Here is a 22033-nt window from a genome sequence, read left to right as displayed (position 1 = left end):
AGTTGCTCCTCTGATAGCTTCCTGGTCAGTTCTATTGCAGATGGATCTACTTTTAGTTTAAGGATAAAGGCTTATTAAATATGAAAGCCCTCTCTACATTGAAAGCCCCTGAAATCAATAATTATATCATATATATCACCTATAAAATCTTACTCAATAGGCACTTAATATATGTAGGTTTAATAAATGATACTACATCATCCAAATGCTTAATGTTGGCACTTTTCCTTAGATTCCCCTAGGACCAACTAATGCCAGAGACATCAAGAATTCATTGAATTTTTCTAGACACATTATGCTAAGTGTGTTCACACATTATCTCACAAAATACTGTTACATCCAAAAATGATTTTATAGCACCATAAAGAAACTGGGGCTCAAAGAAATGATTACTTGCTTAGGTTTAGACAGGAAGTTAAATGGCAATTACTCCAAGCTCAATACTCTTTCTAGGTCTATGCACAGCATTTTAGGATAACATAATCTCTGAGTTTATTTGGACGCTATGGCATAGAAAACAATAATACCACCCAACTATTCATTTGCCTTTCTAAATACACTCCCATTTAGGAGGGGTCAAGTCAGTGGAGTGTTGGTAAAATTCTCTCTGAAAAGAGAAAGCCCTAATTTGGGGTATTTGCCAATTTCTGTGATGTAAATACTACCACAGTGGCTGACTTCAAGCTCTCAACAGGATGTCACTGAACACAGAGCTGGGAAGAGAAAGTGCATAACTGACTCTACACGAGCCATTTATGAGCCAGCTCCAGCAGACCATTAGGCCATGACAATAGTTCTGGCCAATGGGTTATAAAGGAAGTAAAGCGTGTCTGTCACTCACAAAAAATTCTCATCAGAGAAGTGACACAATCCCTTCCTTTTTTCTATTCAATGCATATGGTCTAGTCTTTTCCCCACTAAGAGAAGCCACGTGTTCAAAATATGATGGTGCCTCCATCAGCTTGGGTTCCTGAGTGACCATGTGAAGTAGAACACCTGTCAGCCCTCACATATGACATTATGTGTCATTATGGACATATGACATTAGTGAGGAATGAACTTTCTTGTATTAAGCCGGGAGAATTCCTCCTGGTACTAAATGTGAGTCGTGCCCCATTATAAACTGAATTAAAGTGTGATTGATAGAGTTGGCTTTAACTTCTCTCTCCTAAGGAGTTTCAATGTTTTATAAAATAATAAATAAACCAAGTAAAAAATAAAACCTTTATGTGTATCTGAATTGATAGAAAATATAGGTACAATTTACACACATTCAGGAGAATAAGAATAACAGATTTAACTAATTTTACCATTCATGTGTCAGAAACCATTTAAACATTTTACCAACATCTAAATTAATCATGACAATATTAAGTAGGTATTATTTTCCCCCATTTTTCTCAGACTTGGAGAGGTTTAGGTAATTTCTTCAAGGTCAAAAAGATACTAAGTAGTGTATCTTGAATTAAAATAGACATCCATCTCTTTTTAAAGTTTTTACTCTTATATGACATACTGTTCTTTACAAATTAAAGAATATTATGGTTTTAATCAAATATTTATTGAGAATCTACTGTGGGCTAGGCATTGTGCCAGCCATAAAGATATAATAAAGCCAGCTAGATTTAAATACTATCATTTTATTAGGTATTATATTTTTAAAGAAATGTGATACAAGGAGAGAAATGTACCCAAAACAAAGAGTAAATTCTGTATATGTTCACACACACACACACACACACCTCTACACATTTATACAAAAACACAAGAGTACAGGTATGTCTTTAAAGGAAACATTCCATTTGGTTGACAATCTGATATTGGCAGACCAAAATAACTGGGAAATATTCCAGGAAAAAATCTACTATACAGCATTCCTAAACATTGAATTAATGCCATATCTAATCCATTTAAATAACCCACCTGGTGTAGTCTGAAGGCTTATTCAAAAGAGGCACCAGGTAAGAATAACTGGAGGCCAGCATAATATTCTACTTGTGCAGTCCTTTGTAGACTTGAGGCTTATTTAATTATGATTCCTTAGCAAGTTTGTGTCACTTGAGTATGATTTCTAAAATATCCTTATCCTATAGAAAATGCATTAGTAGGCTCTGGCAACCAAAATAACTATCTACAAACAGAATATTTCTACTAGTCTCAGAATCTCAATAGAATCATGTGGTTGGGTACATTCCCTTCTCTCCTTAGGAGATTATATAAGGACAGTTTAGCCAAATTTACTTAATGGAAACACCCCAGGGCATGTGCTAAATTACATGATCCCATTGATAATCCTAGACTAATAGAAAGTCTGTACCACCTAAACCTAATGGGTGCTGACAGTTATTTAATGTCTTTGCAGGAAGTTTCCCTTAAAGAGCAGAGCACACAGTTTGGCCTGAGAGTTTCCGTGGTTATGTTCAAATACTCTATATACAGATACAGCTGCCCGAATGGAAAATTTATATTTTTTCTCAGAAATTAGATTCAGGATTTGTAGCTTCCCTACAAATGAAAATTTAGGGGCATAAAACAACCTTCTCTTTTGTTTTTAATAATACTTGCAGCTCATTTCAGTGACTTCTTTTTGGCATGTTTTCCCCTGCATCACAGGCAACCTAAAACATCCAAGTCACTTATAGGAACTGTACTGATGAGTTGACTCATTGTCTATGTTTAGTGAAAATGTCCTACTAAACCACAGAAAAGAAATTACCAGGGTTTCAGAGGAGAACCACAAAAGAAAAGAAATTGCCACTCTCATAGCATTTCAAATCATGGACATAATAAAATGTTCTGCGTCAGTGTATCAACCGTGGGTGAACTAAACCAATGCTTCCGCCTGCTTCCCTGGGTATCATCAGAGTAAGTGTATTAATTTTTATTCATGAATATTTATACAGTTCTTTCCCAGGCACTATGGCATATATTGGTGACACAGTCTGGTCTATAGCAAAATTGGAGGACAAAATCTGTACAGAAATACATATGACATAAAGGGGAAAAATAATGCAAAAGGGAGGTGCAGAAAAATTGCAATAGAAAGCCAGAGGGAAAAGAGAATGTTCTGGATGAAAAAAGTCAGAAAAATCTTGATGAAAGTGTTGCCATTTGAGCTGAGCATTAGTGGGTAGTTATCAATCAGACATAAAGTAAGAAGAGCATTCTAGAAAGAAGCAACAGCTTGAGACAGAGCATGGACCATGAGAATGTGGTAAGAGAGAGGGTGAGAGACACTGCAAAAGCATATTAGAGTGGTTGAGGTTCAATTAGGTGGCCCTTGAATACCAGGCTAAGGTCAATTAAGAGACAGGCTGTGCTCCATACTTGAGATTAAAACTGTTATGTGAAACATTCAAAAAGCCATTATTAATTCCATTGATAGAGCAGACACTTGCCAGATAGCAGAGTGCACAGGAGACGGCACCAGGGATGTGCTATCTTATCTCAGACATTTCTCCGCTTGAGAAAGCACACGTGTAAAACGTTATCATTCATTAGCCATTCAAAAGGGCGATCCAAAGTCAACAGCCATATTTATGTCAGTAGATTCAGCTCAATTTCCTTTTCACCAACCCAATACATTATTTTGGCATTTCGTTTAGGAGCAAAATAAGTTTATTATCTTTACTTGCATTGTAATGCTTATCCTTTGTTTAGTTACCACGAATTGTACTCTAGAAATTGTGTAACATCAGGACCAGAACCTTTTTGGTGATGACTAGATATAAATTTAAGGTAATATGATAATAGATACTGTGTCTTTTTATTGTTTTCTTAATTATAGGAGACCGAGCTTAGAAACGTGTCTACAGTGTTCCCACCATCTTATCCTCTCTCTCCTTACTCACAGACTAATCCTCAGTGCTTCTCTGTTCTAATTATCAATTAAGATGTACTCAGTGCCCATTAAGTATCATGGAACATGGCCAAAAGAAGATGCTCAGTAAATGTTTACTGAATGGAGACTGAATGAATAGGTGTGTTAGGCACAAGGAAAACCATCAGACATATAAAATATCCCTCTTCTAGGCAAGAGTTTTACTAGAGGAAATACCACTGCTAGTAATCCAAATCACCTGCAAAATGGATTCAAATACTTTACAATAAGTTGCTAATAATACGGAAGAGTGTCATCACTTGTACATATTTCAAAATCAATGATAAACAACTTAATGTCACTATTCAGAGAGCAAGAATGAATTACCTTAGTGAACTTGCTAGCTCAGGACACTGCTGGCTTAGGTCATGCTTAAATTAAAGTGTTTGAGGGATAAGGAGACTCAGAACTTCTTATACTCCTTCTTACTGTGGTCACAGAAAGTCAGACTCAATCTAGTCATATTTTGGGCAAGTTGGTCAAAATAACCATAACATCAAATTTGGCCACATTTATTTAAAATAGAACAGCAAAACACTTCATTGTTGACAATCTAATGCACTCAATAAATATTGAGCAACTACTATGTGCAAGGAACTGGGTGAATAAAACAGGCAGATGGGACCATTTCTGATCTATTCAATAAAAAATTACTAATTTTATTTCACATTGCCTTTTTACTTACACCCTTATCCCATATAATCCATGTTTAAAAATCCATATTACACTTTCTATTTTCCTTATAAGGCTGAGAGTTCTGAGAATAAAAAATTGATATTCTAGGATTTAAATGGAGTTACAATGAAAACTTTCATTCTTTAAATTGGTAAAGTTAATATAAGTATTCCTTAAAAAAAAAACTGGCATGCAAAAAGGGCACCTCGAATCTCTACAGTGTAACACCTCCGCGTACTTTCACAGAAGCTAAATAATTTGAACTATGAGCCCAATGATCCCATTTTTTTATGGAGGGAAGCTGAGACAATGAAAGAGTAAATGATGTAAGGGGTATCTTCATTTGAATTGTCCCGGAAGGATTCTAGAGTAAGTTGTTCATTTGGGAGGTATGACGGATGCTAATGAGCAAAGAGCAGGTAACACAGGAAAAAGAATGTAGCCCATAAAGGGTGTGCTTTTAAGCCTGCTCTCACTGGAGCTTATTCCTGCAGGGGATGAAAGCTGCTTTTGAGGGGCTTCATCCTTCAGAAGAACAGCCTTCTCCTGTTCAGGTTAAACAAAAAAAAAACCTCTCAGACACAGAAACACGGGTACCTGAGTTGGAAATAGGCCAGAGCACACGGAAAATTTTGAGAAATATGGGCAAGCCACTCAGACCACGTACTAGAGTGGGTCCCACATATAATGTGCAACAGAACTAGATCTCAGATTTATGGCATCCTGAATTTTGAGGGTATGTTCTTTCCTCCATACTGCCAAAATACAGTGCTTTCTTAGAGTGAATATATACTACTTAATTTAATTCTAGGATACAAATACCATTCTGTGTTAAAGTACACAATGAATGTGCATCCACCAAATACCAATAACCAGCAGTGCTTGAGAGCTTATTTTGTAGCAGGAACTATGCAAAGTACTTCATTTGTACCATCTTAATTTAATTCTCAGCACAATTCTATGAAGGAAAGGACTATTATTGCCATCCTACATTACAGAGGTGGAAAGCAAGGCACAGAGAAGTTATAGTTCTGATGTAATGCAGCTTTTAAGTGGCAGTGTTGAGATTCAAACCCAGGGCAGTTCCATACTGGGGCCTATGCCCCAACCATCATTCTCTACTGGCTCCATCTCTGATTGTTTTGGAAGCAGACAGTGGCTAACACAATCAATCTGCCGATTTGATGATAGGAAAATTATCCAAGAATTTTAAGTCTATTTATAGTGGTATTGATGCCTTTCGTGGTGATCAAAACTTAACACTATCAATTCATGTGATCGAGACACCTCCTACAAACGCACCATGTATATTGCTTTTTAGTAAAAGCGTTCTCTATGATTGCTAGAGAAGATATAAATAAACTATTGTATACACTCTATAACACATGCCAACACCAAAATAAAATAACAAATAGACTATAAAATACCTTCACTGTCCATATTCCAGCCTCTGGCTCTTTAACATTCACCACCTTGGCAGAGTTATGAATATTTAATAGTTCATTCAGGCCAAATCCCTTTTTTATCAGCTTCCCTGCAAGATAGACATAATGGTAACAAGCATAATCTTTCTTTCAGCTATGTATATTAGCTGTATACATTTCCAGTACAAATTACCTGATGGACATTTGTGCCTCTAGCTCAAAACATTATTTTATTTATATCTAAAATATACTCAACTTTAGCATTTCTGGATATTGGAATTGAAGTAACATTCCTATTTGCTATGCTGATTTGATCTTATAAAGAGAGTAACAAATGACAGGCTGTAATCATATTTCCAAAGCCAGACTAGGTAACTATTATGGCTACCAAGAAGTTATGTGGAGTCCCCAGAGACATTTACACTTGATAGTTGGCAAAAACAGTAAAACAGAATAAATGTCTTTTGGAAGATCACTCAGGGTATTACTAACATAAGAGCCCTGGGCATATCTTTGCATAAAGTGTACAACTTCAGTTTTCCACGAAGCACAGCTTGAAGGCTTTTACTTGTCATAGGAATAGTTAAAGGAGGCAGTGTAATGAAGTAGCATGATGGGTGGAACTTAGGAAGAAAAGCAAATATGGAATTAAGCCATAGTTTACTTATTCACTTCACTCTTGGCTCTCCTATGGACTACTTCTGCAGTTATATAAACAAATTAATTATAAGAATTCTATGTTTGCATCAAAAGCTTTACAATCACTGTAAATGACTTTTAAAATATCAGTATCAATGACTTTTTAAAGTAGCAGAAACTTAAGGCAATGGTTACAGGTACTTTTAAGTATCCAGATAATGAAAAACACAAATCTTTCCTGGATAGGTAGCATGGATGGTATTAGAAGAATGCTACCTAAAAAGACAAATCCATTTCTAAAGACAAACCCATTTTTAAGACCAAACCTGTAGAAGTCTTGAAAAACAGATTTTGCTTGCTTGTAAATTTCAATTTGATTGTTAGTGTGGATGAAGCCTTTGAGGACAATTTCATACGCTATTTTCTTTAAGGTATTAGTTATTTTCTAAGACTCAAATAAGTAAGAAAGATAGTTACTCCCTCCCCATTTATAAATATTCACAAATAGGTAAAAAAAAATGTAGCACATACTAAAGCTACAATGGGAATAAAAATATTTTGCAAACATCAATAGGTTTAAAAATTTTTTCTAATGCAAATATTAAGAAAAATGAGGTTTCTGTGTTTATTAGATTACTATTCAACATTAAGTCTTATTGTAATATTCAACTGGCAATGGAATCAAGCCAAAACTTAGGGTTATACTATACAATTACTGAGGAAGCAAAGTAAATTAAAACATTCTAATGAGAACATGAATTTGTTTTTTAATGATTATCTCCTATAAGATTAAAATTTATCAAGAAAATGATACAGTAAAAAAATTAATCAGTGGTTTTAAGAGGAGTTTTTTCATGTGATTCACTTAAAAATAACATAAAATACTGAATTTTACAGAATAAGTTATTGTGAAGTATTTCCCCACATAAAGATGAGGAAAATACGATTTCAGGTTCAATTAAAATATTTTTTATTTTGGATACTTTACCTACAATTAAGTTAGTACATGTGATCTGTTTAAATTATTAGGAGTTTTAGCTTTTTGAATCTCATGTTAAGTCAATAATACTTATGACTAAAAACATTCAGTTTTAATTTTTAAACATCTTCGCTAGTCACTTTTGGATTTATTGAATTTATTCATAAAGTTGGCATTAATTTGAACAAGTGTACAAAAAATCTTTTACCTTTCATGGTTTTTCTATTTTATTATATGAATGTCCCATATATCTCACCTAAAGGATTGCGAATTTCAATCACTGGAGAAGGGCCACTCAGAGACACAGTAACCTCTTTTAGACTGGGATCAAAAGGAATTTTCCAAGTGTTTACAGCCTGTTCCAAATGATCTGTTGACAAGAGGTGAACTTTGGAAGCCTGAACCGCTTCCTCTACCCATTTTAACACCTATAAGAGAAAAAAAGAAGCATGAGTAATATCAAAACATTTACAGCTTTATACTACCTCGAATTCCTGGTGCAGTAGTTGACTGTGCTTAATTACACGACTCCGTCACTTTCTGTACTGGTGTGAGGTTTATTTCCATCACAGTTAAGACAAACTTTCCCAACCCTCAGAATGGGAGGAAATATTCGCAAACGATAAGACCAACAAGGGATTATTCTCCAAAATTTACAAACAGCTCATGCAGCTCAATATCAAAAAAACAAACAACCCAATGGAAAAATGGGCAGAAGACCTAAATAGACATTTCTCCAAAGAAGACATACAGATGGCCAAGAGGCACATGAAAACATGCTCAACTTTGCTAATTATTAAAGAAATGCAAATCAAAACTACAATAAGATATCACCTCACACCAGTCAGAATGGCCATCATCAAAAAATCTACAATTAATGCTGCAGAGGGTGTGGAGGAAGGGAACCCTCCTACACTGTTGGTGGGAGTATAAATTGGTAGAGCCACTATGGAGAACTGTATGGAGATATATATACAATGGAATACTTCTCAGATGTGGTATATATACAATGGAATACTACTCGGCCATAAAAAAGAATGAAATAATGCCATTTGCAGCAACATGGATGGACATAGAGATTATCATACTAAGTGAAGGAAGTCAGAGAAAGACAAATATCATATGATATCACTTATATGCGGAATCTAAAAAATGATACAGGCAGATTATCAACTTTGAAGAAATAAATTTTAAGGAGGTATGGGAGGAAGGAATACATTTTATAAAATGTTACAAGGAAGCTCATGAATGACCTTTGAATAGTAGGAGTTTTAAGTATGCTGTTAAAAATCTGTAAGGGACAGTTAAGAAAATGATCAGACTGTAAGAGAAATGTGTGAGCTTGCCAAAAAAGGATTTCAGTATAGATTTTGTCTTTATCAAATGAAGTTAAAGGAACAAGTTACAGTTAAAGTTTGAATGGAAGAGCCTGCCATTGTTGTTCCATATCTGGTTGTTGCCGTGTGCATTCCTTTATTGAGCCTACATCTTCATAATCTTTTTGGCAGGTATATGTTGAACACTTGTTTCGTGCTCAAGACAGGATCAGAGAGCATGGATACTGACAACTGATTTGTCCGTTTTCTTCTTTTTCCATGACTGTATCTACTGCCTCATCTTGATTTACAAGCAAAACCTAGAAAACCTACAAAGATAAGTGTTTCGTGGTTTATCTAGGAATAATACAGAAAATATTGCTGTTATCTTTGGTGAAGAAAATCAATTTTGTATAGTTTATTTCAACCTAAAAAATTTGAATTTTGTTTAAAAATTTTTTTTAAATGATACAAATTAACTTATTTACAAAACAGAAACAGACTCACAGACTTAGAGAATGAACTTGTGGTTACCGGGGGGAAGGGAGTGAGGGAGGGATAGATTGGGAGTTTGGGACAGACATGTACACACTGCTGTATAAAAAAAAGAAAAAAAGACAAACTTTCCCTACATCCACTTATTATAGTAGGTTCAGAATAAAATGCTAGTTTAACTCATGCACAAATTTCAATTTTTATATCTTGGAATAATATATTCAAAATGAGATTACAGTGTCCAAAAACCAGTTGTGCAGAGATATTACATGCAGAGGTATTACAGACAGTTCTGTTTCTCAAGAGAAATGAAAAGAACCTATAAAAAACATGATAATGGTGATACTGAGATTCTTTATCCCTCCATTCTTTCTTTCTGGATTTCTTTTAAGGTCCAATTTATAAAAGATAATTAGCAAATTATCAAATCCAATTTCAATATATTGGGTATTGAATTATTGTAATAGAGTATACTATAATTATAAATTGTATATTATAATATATATTGTAGTATATTAATTATTGAAAAATAATTGCCATGCCAGCAAAATATTCATTTTTATGATAAAATAAATAAGTAGAAAATAATGGGAAAAGTAACCACTGTATTTTTTTAAAATGGAAAAATATTTCACCACCAATTTAAGTAGTGTGTCCTTGAAAACTAGGCTTTGGGAAAATACTAAGAAACTGGGTTATAATAGGGTATTAATAACTCACTGTGAACAAGGAAACCTTCCAGTCCACAGAAATGTTCTGCAACAGCAAACACAATTCCTCATTAAACAAAGAGGTCATGACTGGACAGGTACTGCTTAGTTAAACTTACACAATTACTTCTAAATCATACTAAGCTTTAATCCATCTCAGATCTTTCTCTGGCTCATATATCCTTTAAGACTATATCCCTTGTAATTATGCATAAAACACTGAACAGTGCTGGATATTAAGCTACAGCCAAGCTACTCAAAATAAACAAAAACATATTTGAAATTTCAATAGTAGTAGTCACAAATCAATGAATGAAACAAGTATTGTGTAATAACTTAATTCTCTGTAAAAAGGATCCTCCCATTTTTTTTTTTTTTTTGTCCTCAAGGATGAGGAAAGTGGCTAAGACATATTATCATAAAATTAACAGTGTGAGGCAATTATGTTCATTCATTAAATAAAGGTTTATCGTTCAAAGTACTCTTCCAGGTACTGAGTGTTGATGAACATATTTTTAGTCAATATTTAGTAATCACACTTCTTCTCTGAACTAGTATCTTTTTGCATTATTTTGTAGTCTGCATTATTCGTTTTTAATAAATCTTCTTATCTTTCCTCCAAGGTCAAGAACCCCAGCTCCTTCATCATTGTATACCCTGAACCAAGCGACCTGCTCTACACATAATAAAGGTGGGATATGTACTAATGTCCATGAAGTTGGTCATAATGATGATAATAACGATGTCTTCTCAAATAAAAGACTGTTATGGGAATTCATGAAACAGGGAGCCTTTGCTGAAATAATGTATGTAAGGTGCCCATCACAGTACTTGCCCCATAGTGGATATTCAGATGTTTTCCTCCATCTCCAACTAAATTCCCTTCTCTTCCCCTAATTGAATATTTCAATAATGACTTCATGGGCAAAGTGAAAACACTTATCCACGAAAGTCAGATAAGATTTCTGTAAATGAAAAAGAGACACAAAGTCATTCCAGGTAGAAGAGAAGTTCTGAAGAAACACAGAGAGACAGAAGTACTCATATATGTTAGGAACATGAGTGCATCCAACTGCCTACAGTTAAGTGCTCAGAAAAGGGAGAAGCGGAAGATGAGGTTGGAAGCTCGTGTCAGGGGCAGACTATGTATGGTCACAAAGTAAAGCTACGACAATCGGATTTTATCCTAAAGACCCAAATGAAAAATTCCTGAAGGACTTTATGCAGAGGAGTAATACATTGAATGTGGTATTTTACAAAGACACACCTGTAGTGGTATCATCAACTGAGCACAAAAAACAAATCTATTACAGTTAATTACTCCATAAATCAAATGATATATTTCCTCAAAGTTTAACCTTATAAAGCACCTGGAATTTTATGTATGAAATAAAGCATGTATCAAGATAATTGTCTAAAGAAGCAGATGCCATATTTTGAAAAATGGGTTCTGAGTGACCTATCACGCTTGAACAGAAAGGTATGAATCATTCTGCTCACCAAATCTATCCATACGGCTATAGAAACCAGACTGATTATCACTAATATTTGATCTTAAATAGAACACATGTTTTAATAATCAGAGTGTTGACATTCTTATGTCTTAAACATAGAATATGACTGCATAACTCAAGGAAATGCAAAGAACTGACTTATTGTCTGAGAAAGCACTTGATAAATTTGACTGGGGATAAATAACTTTGAGGATAATGTCTGATTTAGAGACTAAAGAAGGCAAAGGACAAGAGAAATCAGATAAATAGAACATCTGTTTTAAGGACAAGACACAAAATGTAGCCATAAATAATTCTCAATGTAAGGGAAGAAAAGAATTAGAAAACAAGGATAGTATAGAATCTCAAGTTCAACAATGAAATGCAGTAGTGTTAAGTAGAAAAAAAAGTGAAATCAATTTTTTATATACCTTTACTTAAATGTATAGTGTATTCTGGGTGACTCCTCAAACATACCTCTCCTTCAAACCCAATGTAGAAAGGTTATGATATATCACTGGAAATCTATCCTGTTGTCTGTTAGTTATGGATGGAAAGCATTAAGTTCTAGGCATTCTTATGAAAATGGAAAACTATTTAGTTGCATTTTCATAAGACAATTGTGTTTAAATGGTACGAAATATAAGCAGGCTTTTGGTTTATTCTTAATACTGTTTCCAATTCATCAACATTTATGAGGCTTTCACAAAGGGATTACCATGTATCATGATACTACTTGTTGGGAAAGATACCCATGATACTTTTTTTATCAACTTACAGAAAAAAATCAAATTGAAAACAGATGCAACTCACTTTGTTAGAAAATACAGATATTACCTACATGGGAGTAAAAGTAGATCCCTGCAAGCCACAGATCACCGTAAGTGAGGTTTCTGGCCTCTCATGTTGCCACATACAAGAAAAAAACAACAACTTTGTCTAACCATGAGAAATGTTCTCATGAGATTGGAAATGATCTTATACTGATATTATAATGACAAAAAGAAGTGAACTAGAATAATGTGAGATCCTTTGAATCAGTACCTTTTCACTAACATAAAAACTGTTTCAACTCACTAGGGAACCATTAATTGTACATTAAGTTTTAATGTAAAAATAGTCTCTCATGATATGTAGCAGCTTAAACCTCAAAGGGTCTTTGAGAACATCTAACCCAGCTCTTTTATTTTATAAATGAGGGAAACTGATATTTGAAAGAGTTCTTGTACCTTTTAAACACCTAACCAGACTGATTCTGGCTCAGTAGTTATTTTTTACATAAGTCCCTTTGTTCCTGAATACACTCTCTTAGTTTAAATATTTTGCATCCTATGTAATAATCAATATTTAAAAATAAGTTCATATTTCTATTCAACTCAGGAAGGAAATGCAAATATTATTGCAAAACACAAAACTAGTCTACATTGTTATGCATTATGAAATACAATGCACAGTATTAAGTAGAAATGGAAGTGAAATAAATTTTGCATACATCTTCAAGAGTAGAATTTGAAGAAAACTTCGTTTGGAAGGATTTTTTTCTTTTTTCTTTTTTTAATCAATATATGGTTGATATGTAACATTACATTCATTTCAGATATACAATATAATGATTCGGTATCTGTACATATTGCAAAATGATCACCACGATAAATCTAAATAACACCCATCACCACACATAGTTACAATTTTCTTTCTCTTGTGATGAGAACTTTTAAGATTTACTGAGCATCCTTCAAATATACGACACAATATTATTAACTATAGCTACCAGGCTGTACATTACATCCCCAAGACTTACTTATTTAATAACTATAAGTCTGTACCTTTTGATCCCTTTACCCATTTCGCCTATCCCACCAAACCCCCGCTTCTGGCAACCACCAATCTGTTCTCTGTATCTTATGAGTTCAGTTTTGTTTTTGTTTTAGATTCCACATATAAGTGAAATCATATGTTATTTGTCTTCTTTAGTCTGACATTTCACTTAGCATAATGCCCTCAAGGTCCATCCCTGCTGTCAAAAATGACAAGACTTCCTTCTTTTTATGGCTGAATAATATCCCAGTATGTGTATGTATATATGCCACATTTTCTTCATCCATTCATCTGTAGGTGGGCACCTGGGTTGCATCTATGTCTTGGCTACTGTAAACAGTGCTGCAATGAACACAGAATGAATATAGTTTTGAGTTAATGTTTTCATTTTATTCAGATAAATACCAGAAGTGGAATTGCTTGATTATAAGATCATTTTTAATTTGGGGGATAACCTCCATACTGTTTTTCATAGTGGCTGTACCAATTTACATTCCCACCAACAGTGCACAAGGGTTCCCTTTGCTCCACATCCTTACCAACACTTGTCATTTCTTGTCTTTTTGGTAATAGCCATTCTAACCAGTGTGAGGTGATATTTCATCATGGTTTTGATTTGCAATTCCCTGATGATTAGTGATGTTGAACACCTTTTCATGTACTTGTTGGCCATTTGTATGTCTTCTTCTTTTTGTTTTTGTTTTTTTTTGCGGTACGCGGACCTCTCACTGTTGTGGCCTCTCCTGTTGCAGAGCACAGGCTCCAGATGCGCAGGCTCAGCGGCTATGGCTCACGGGCCCAGCCACTCCATGGCATATGGGATCCTCCCGGACCCGGGCACGAACCCGCGTCCCCTGCATTGGCAGGCAGACTCTCAACCACTGCGCCACCAGGGAAACCCTGTATGTCTTCTTTGGAAAAATATTTTTTCAGATCTTTTGCCCACTTTTTAATTGATTGTTTGGGTTTTTTTGCTATTGAGTTGTATGAGTTCTTTATGTTTTCAATATTAACCCCTTACCAAATATATGATTTGAAACTACTTTCTGCCATTCAATAGGCTGCCTTTTCATTTTGTTGATGGTTCCCTTTACTGTGCAGAAGCCTTTTAGTTTGTCGTAGTCCCACTTATTTTCGCTTTTGTTGCCTTTGCTTTTAGTGTCAAATCCAAAAAATCATCACCAAGACCTATGTCAAGAAGTTTATCACTCATGTTTTCTTCTAGGAGTTTTATAGTTTCAGATCTCACATTCTAGTTTTTAATCCATTCTGAGTTAGTTTTTGTGAATGGCGTAATATAGTGGTCCAGTTTCACTGTTTTGCATGAAGCTCTCCAGTTCTCTCAACAGTATTTATTGAATAGACTTTCCTTTCCCCATTGTATATTCTTGGCTCCTTTGTCATAAATTAACTGACCATATATGTGTGGCTTTATTTCTGGGCTCTATTTTGTTCCATTGATCTATGTGTCTATTTTCACATCCATACCATAACTGTTTTGATTACTATAGCTTTGTAATATAGTTTTAAATCAGGTAGCATGATGCCTCCAGCTTTGTTCTTTCTCAAGACTGCTTTGGCTATTTGACGTCTTTTGTGGTTCTATACAGACTTTATGATTGTTTGTTCTAGCTCTGTGGAAAATGCCATTGGAATTTTGACAGGAATTGCATTGAATCTATAGATTGCTTTGGGTAGTATGGACATTTTAACAATATTAATTCTTCCAACCCATGAGTAGGGAATATCTTTCCATTTATTTGTAATTTATTTCATCCATGTCTTATAGTCTTTAGTATACAGCTTTAAGATCCTTGGTTAAATATTTTTCTGAAGTATTTTAGGTATTAAGTATTTTATTTGTTTTGATACCATGTGAAAGGATGTTTTTAATGTAAAAAATTATATCCGAATGAATTTCTCCAGAACATCTTTTGGTGGGAAAATGGAAATATGGTAAAGTGTTAGATACAACTTGTAATTATGCATATATCTGTATCTTTGTTGTTGCTGTTTATCATCTGTCATCTCTACTAAACTGTCCCATGAGACAGAAGCTATGGATGACATGTTCACTACTATATCTCCTCAACCTAACACAATGCATGAGATATAGATACAGTAAATTCCTAATAAATATGTATGAGAAGGAGGGAAAAGAGGAAAGAGGGAGGAAAGAGAGAGAAATTGTATATCAGATCTTTACCCTCAGAGTTAAGAGTATGTGAAAAGGTAACATTTGGGCCCTGTGTTCATTTGTGACAAGCCCTCTCTCAGCACTAAATTTTCAACACTGAGCTGAATAGGGTACAAACTTGCAGGTGTGGTCTTAAATGTGAGCATCAGGCTCTAATTAGTTTTGATTTATTTGGTTAGCTAACTTGGGATTTAAAAATGCAGTGGAGATATCTCTAGAATTAAGTCCATTTTTTAAAAAATGCCAATGTATGCTTTTCAGTAGCACTGGATGAAGATTTTTCAATCTCAGTAGTGGTAGAAAGTTGTTCAGTAAATGAATGCAACAAAGCAAAAGTAGTTTAAAAGGCTGGGTTAGGCATAAGTGCACCCACCTAATAATCAGAGCCTACCCAGAAAACCATCCATGTAATATTACTATTAATAATAGAAAGCACGTTTATAGTGTTTATTACATGCCAGATACTTTTAAGAGCTTTACAGTGAACTTCACAATAGCTCTTCGACATAGGAATGGTTATCTCCATCTTACATACGGAAAACCTAAGGCACATTCTCAAAGTTCATAAGTCACACAACTAGTAAGAAGGCAGGGCTGGCCTTTTGATTTCAATAATCTTGTCTATTTTCTAAATTTATCATAAGGAAAAATCACAATTTTCAAGAGTGAATCAGAAATAATAGCTAGTGAAAAAAATCAATGCAGCTGTTTTAAATGAGAAGTGGCTTGCAAAACAGTGATTTGATTATCTGTATATTATTATCACTACTTGAACAGTAAATTGTCAAGAATTAACTTACATAAAAATATTAAAGCCTTTAAATCTATATTGAATTTGATGTGAGAATGACTTACTACATTTCCAAGACAACCATTTTGTGATAAACACTACATGATAGCAGAGGCAGGCTTCACTCCACTCTGATCTGGCTAAGAGACAGAGACACTCCTCTGGGTAACCAGGAGAGCCTTTCCCCCAAGGTTCAAGTTCATTTTTACCCTGCAGTATAGCATAGAACCCATAATTCAGAATCTGCATAGAAGTCACTAAGCATTAACTGAGCATCTACTGAATATAAAGGATAGTATATGATATTATAGAGAACACCAAAGAAATAGAAACACACTCCCTGCCTTATTAGACATGGCAATCTAGTTGGAGAAATGAGACAAAGACAATAAAAACAAATTAACTAGCTTACCTTCAAGTAATAAATTAAAAAGATCAGATTTATAGTCTCAATTTTATATTATAAATGATCAATTTATAGTCCTAAACTGTGATGCACTTTTCTACTCAAAAATTTTAATGATTCCCTGTTACATTCAGAATGAAGCCCAAACCGGGAATATACTGAGGGCTGGCAATGGGAGTAGTCTACCCTGGATGCAGATAACAAAGGGGTGCACTGTCTGTGGAAAATTTAAAAACAATTAAAAAAAAAGGACTAAAAGTTGCTCTGCTTTCTAATATCATGTCCTAGTAATCCTAACCAATTCCCCCTTAAAAAAAATTGTTTGCCTAAAGTCTAAGCAACTGCTGTTATTACCATTGAGTTTTAATAATACATGTAAGCTTCAAATTAGCACATTTTTATTACTTTCCCTTTAAGAAACATCATATTCTGCATAGACATTAATTCAGAGAACTCCCAGTTATCTATCACATACATGGTCATGCTAACTCTGTTACTCACTTTCATTTCAAGAGTATATGTAGTACTGTGATCCTACATTTTCCTGTATTTAGACAGTAGATCCAAGCTATACCTTCATAGCTCAGGAGTTACATGATATGACATGTGTTAAAAGGATCACTCTAGGCTCTGTGTTGAAATTACACTGTAGGGGATGAAAGGTCAGAAGCAAGGAGATCAGATATAAAGCCACTGCATTAATCCAGGTGGAAGATGATAGTGACACAGACCAGGGTTGTAACAGTGGGGCAGAAAGAAGTGGCCAGTTTTGGATGTTTACTGAAGCCAGAGTTGGCAGGGTTTACTGAAGACCAGAAGTGGAGCTTGAGGATGATACCTCAGTTGCCATTAACTGAGACAGTGAAGACCGCAGGAAGTTGATTTAAAGGGGTGATGGACTGAGGAGGAGAATGTAGGCTCTCAGCTTGGGCATGCCAACTTGAGACGTCTATTAGACACCAGGTGGAAGAAAGAAGCAGGCAGTCAGATATATGGATCAGAAGTTCAGTTAGGAGGTCCAGATTGGAGATATGATGGAATTTTAAATCATGAAGCTCTCCTCGCAGCCCCTCCCCACCAACAACTTACACAAAGGGGGAAGTACACCAGCCTGTGAAAATAAACTTAGATGTTAATACACAATGGCCCAGAAGAAAGCCTTGGAACAAGTCTCCCCTTGTTCTGACTCCAGGCAACCTTCAGATGACAAGGTACCCCCCACATTGTATATGAGTCTGTAGGGAGTGAATGCACTAGTCATGCCAATACAAGTGTTGTAGACTTATGGCAATGAGATTTCTCATCATAGTTAAATGAGTAGCATTCTAATCTTATACAACACTGCTCTGAGTTTGGCTAATGAGAGTCCATTCCTGAGGAGGATGGGTCCACTTTTGGAGTGCTGACAAACCCAGTTCCATAGTTTGCAAATCTTAGCAAATCTACCACAGAAATGTCACATTTTGAGGTCTCTTAAGAAGGTCTTTTGGGCTTCCCTGGTGGCGCAGTTGTTGAGGGTCCGCCTGCAGAAGCAGGGGAGGTGGGTTTGTACCCCGGTCTGCAAAGATCCCACATGCAGCGGAGCGGCTGGGCCGTGAGCCATGGCCGCTGAGCCTGCACGTCCAGAGCCTGTGCTCCACAACAGGAGAAGCCACAACAGTGAGAGGCGTGCGTACCGAAAAAAAAAAAAGGTCTTTTGCTGATAATATCCATTTTTATTACCCTCTGTGTACCTTATACCTATTTAATTTGGAAAATTCCAGAGTGAGCTTTTCCAGCAGTAAGTGCCCCAAAACAAGTGAGGTTGGTAATTCATGGAACAGACCATAAATGCTCGTGCTTGAAGGTAGGCAAAAGAAGAAATAATTTATGCGTTATAAGGTTTTTGTCAAGAAAAGGCTTTCTGGTGGAACAAAATTTTACTGAGTTCAATATAGAGAATATGGGTTGGGGGAGGGCTTAGAAATTGGAAGAGCATTAGAAAATTTGGGTTCAACGGGGACACTACAGAGGATTGATGACAAAAGTGACAATCAACCTCAACTCTATGATCACCTAAAACTTGTGTAAAACTACCACACCTTCAACATGATGAAAGTTCTCTAATGCAAAGCAGCTGGAAAAATAAAAGCACACTTCAGACATTTCTGAACGGTGAAATCAGTCCTGCTGTTATAAAGTGTCACAGTATATTTCACTAATTTATCTTCATAAAATTCTTACGTGTCAAAGCTCAATGCGCTACAAAGGACTGAGGAAATTTATCTTGCCAGATTATTTAAAATAATAAAAATATAAAGGATGGACTTTTATACATTAGATCCTCGGACCTTATTTATCATATAGCTAAAAGCTGGTATCCTTTTACCAATCTCTGCCTGTTTTCCTAACCACCCAGCCCCATTGGTGAAAGTGGGGTGTTAAAGACCCGTACTATGATTGTGTTACTGTTGATTTCCCCTTTTATGGCTGTTAGTATTTGCCTTAAGTATTGAGGTGCTCCTGTGTTGGGTGCATAAATATTTACAATTGTTTTGTCTTCTTCTTGGATCGATCCCTTGATCATTATGTAGTGTCCTTGTCTCTTGTAACAGTCTTTATTTTAAAGTCTATTTTGTCTGATATGAGAATTGCTACTCCAGCTTTCCTGTGATCTCCATTTGCATGGAATGTCTTTTTCCATCCCCTCACTTTCAGTCTGCATATGTCCCTAGGTCTGAAGTGGGTCTCTTGTAGGCAGCATATATACGGGTCTTGTTTTTATATCCATTCAGCCAGTCTATGTCTTTTGGTTGGAGCATTTAATCTTTTTACATTTAATGTTATTATCAATATGTATGTTCCTATTACCATTTTCTTAATTGTTTTGGGTTTGTTATTGTAGGTCTTTTCCTTCTCTTGTGTTTCCTGCCTAGAGAAGTTCCTTTAGCATTTGTTGTAAAGCTCGTTTGGTGGTGCTGAATTCTCTTAGCTTTTGCTTCTCTGTAAAGGTTTTAACTTCTCCATCAAATCTGAATGAGATCCTTGCTGGGTAGAGTAATCTTGGTTGTAGGTATTTCCCCTTCATCACTTTAAATATGTCCTGCCATTCCCTTCTGGCTTGCAGGGTTTCTGCTGAAGGATCAGCTGTTAACCTTATGGGGATTCCCTTGTGTGTTATTTATTGTTTTTTCCTTGCTTTTAATTTTTTTTCTTTGTATTTAGTTTTTGACAGTTTGATTAATATGTGTCTTGGTGCGTTTCTCCTTGGATTTTTCCTGTATGGGACTCTCTGTGCTTCCTGGACTTGATGAACTGTTTCTTTTCACATATTAGGGAAGTTTTCAACTATAATCTCTTCAAATATTTTCTCAGTGCCTTTCTTTTTCTCTTCTTCTGGGACCCCTATAATTTGAATGTTGGTGCATTTAATGTTGTCCCAGAGGTCTCTGAGACTGTCCTCAATTCCTTTCATTCTTTTTTCTTTATTCTGCTCTGCAGTAGTTATTTCCACTACTTTATCTTCCAGGTCACTTATCCGTTCTTCTGCCTCAGTTATTCTGCTATTGATCCCTTCCAAAGAATCTTTAATTTCATTTATTGTGTTGTTCATCACTGTTTGTTTGCTCTTTAGTTCTTCTAGGTCCTTGTTAAACGTTTCTTGTATTTTCTCTATTCTATTTCCAAGATTTTGGATCATCTTTACTATCATTATTCTGAATCCTTTTTCAGGTAGACTGCCTATTTCCTTTTCATTTGTTAGGTCTGGTGGGTTTTTGCTTTGCTTCTTCATCTGCTGTGTGTTCTTCTGTCTTCTCATTTTGCTTACCTTACTGTGTTTGGGATCCCCCTTTTGCAGGCTGCAGGTTCGTATTTTCTGTTGTTTTTGTTGTTTGTCCCCAGTGGCTAAAGTTGGTTCAGTGGGTTGTGTAGACTTCCTGGTGGAGGGGACTAGTGCCTGTGTTCTGGTGGATGAGGCTGGATGTTTTCTTTTTGGTGGGCAGGTCCACGTCTGGTGGTGTGCTTTGGGGTGTCTGTGGCCTTATTATGATTTTAGGCAGCCTCTCTGCTAATGGATGGGGTTGTGCTCCTGTCTTGCTAGTTGTTTGGCATAGGGTGTCCAGCACTGTAGCTTGCTGGTCGTTTAATGAAGCTGGGTCTTGGCGTTGAGATGGAGATCTCTGGGAGATTTTCGCCATTTGATATTACGTGGAGTTGGGAGGTCTCTTGTGGACCAGTGTCCTGAACTTGTCTCTCCCACCTCAGAGGTACATCCCTGACACCTGGCTAGAGCACCAAGAGCCTTTCATCCACACGGCTCAGAATAAAAGGGAGAAAAAACAAGAAAGGAAGAAAGAAACAAAAGAAAAAAGAAAGAAAGAAAGGAAGGAAGGAAGGAAGGGGGGGAGAGAGAGAGATAAGAAAGAAAGAGAGAAAGAAATAAGATAAAATAAAATAATATAGAATAAAATAAAATAATTAAAAAATAATTTGCAAACATCCCCCCTCAATTTTTAACTCTCTGAACATGTTTCAGTTCATTTCCCAGAGCCTTGGAAGGGATTCAAATAAAGAAAGTGCCTGAATTTAAATTTTGTTACCGTCAATGTAATCCTGCCTCCACTCCCATTTTTGGAGGATTCATTAATTGCAACTTCCTTGCCCATTTACTTCACCACTCAAATGGCAACCAACAACGTCAAATTTTTATTTATTTATTTTTTTTAGCTGCCTGAAGACCAGTCAAGAGTGAGTTTCACTATCTCCTTGCTTGGTAAATATTGCTATACATTGCAATTATACCACAGTCTTGGACTGATCATTGACTAAATGATCAGGGACCATTTTAAGTAATTGCCATTAGGTTCTATGAAATTTCTAAGATGAACTAAGCTAGACATGCAGCATTCTCCTGAGAGATCAGCAATGTGGCAGTTAAAATAAACCAGGCTAAAAATAATGAAGCACCAATGATACTAGGAATGAAGAAGAAATAGAAGTCAAAGATATCTTAGATTCAATATAACCTCAGTGGTAATTTAATGTGGACATGAAAAAGAAGGAAAATCTGGAATGACTCATGATACTATACACAGAGAATCCTAAAGATTCTACCAGAAAACTACTAGAGCTAATCAATGAATTTGGTAAAGTTGCAGGATACAAAATTAATGCACAGAAATCTCCAGCATTCCTATACACTAATAATGAAAAATGTGAAAGAGAAATTAA

At 35.5% G+C, this 22033-nt stretch overlaps 1 protein-coding gene across 1 annotated transcript in view; it reads right to left on the bottom strand.

Moving 5' to 3' along the window:
• HMCN1 (hemicentin 1) overlaps positions 1-22033 on the bottom strand; it is a 519661-nt gene that overhangs the window by 337346 nt on the left and 160282 nt on the right. Inside the window, exons 5-6 of the mRNA XM_065885936.1 lie at positions 7854-8025; positions 5983-6089 (exon numbers count right to left, since the gene is read on the bottom strand). Of these exons, the coding sequence (XP_065742008.1) occupies positions 5983-6089; positions 7854-8025 (279 nt within the window). The remainder of the gene's footprint in view (positions 1-5982; positions 6090-7853; positions 8026-22033) is intronic.

This window comes from Phocoena phocoena, chromosome 1, assembly GCF_963924675.1.
Source record: "Phocoena phocoena chromosome 1, mPhoPho1.1, whole genome shotgun sequence".
Lineage (NCBI taxonomy): Eukaryota > Metazoa > Chordata > Mammalia > Artiodactyla > Phocoenidae > Phocoena > Phocoena phocoena.
Note: the sequence above shows the minus strand (reverse complement) of the source record. Positions and strands in the feature narration are given on the sequence as shown.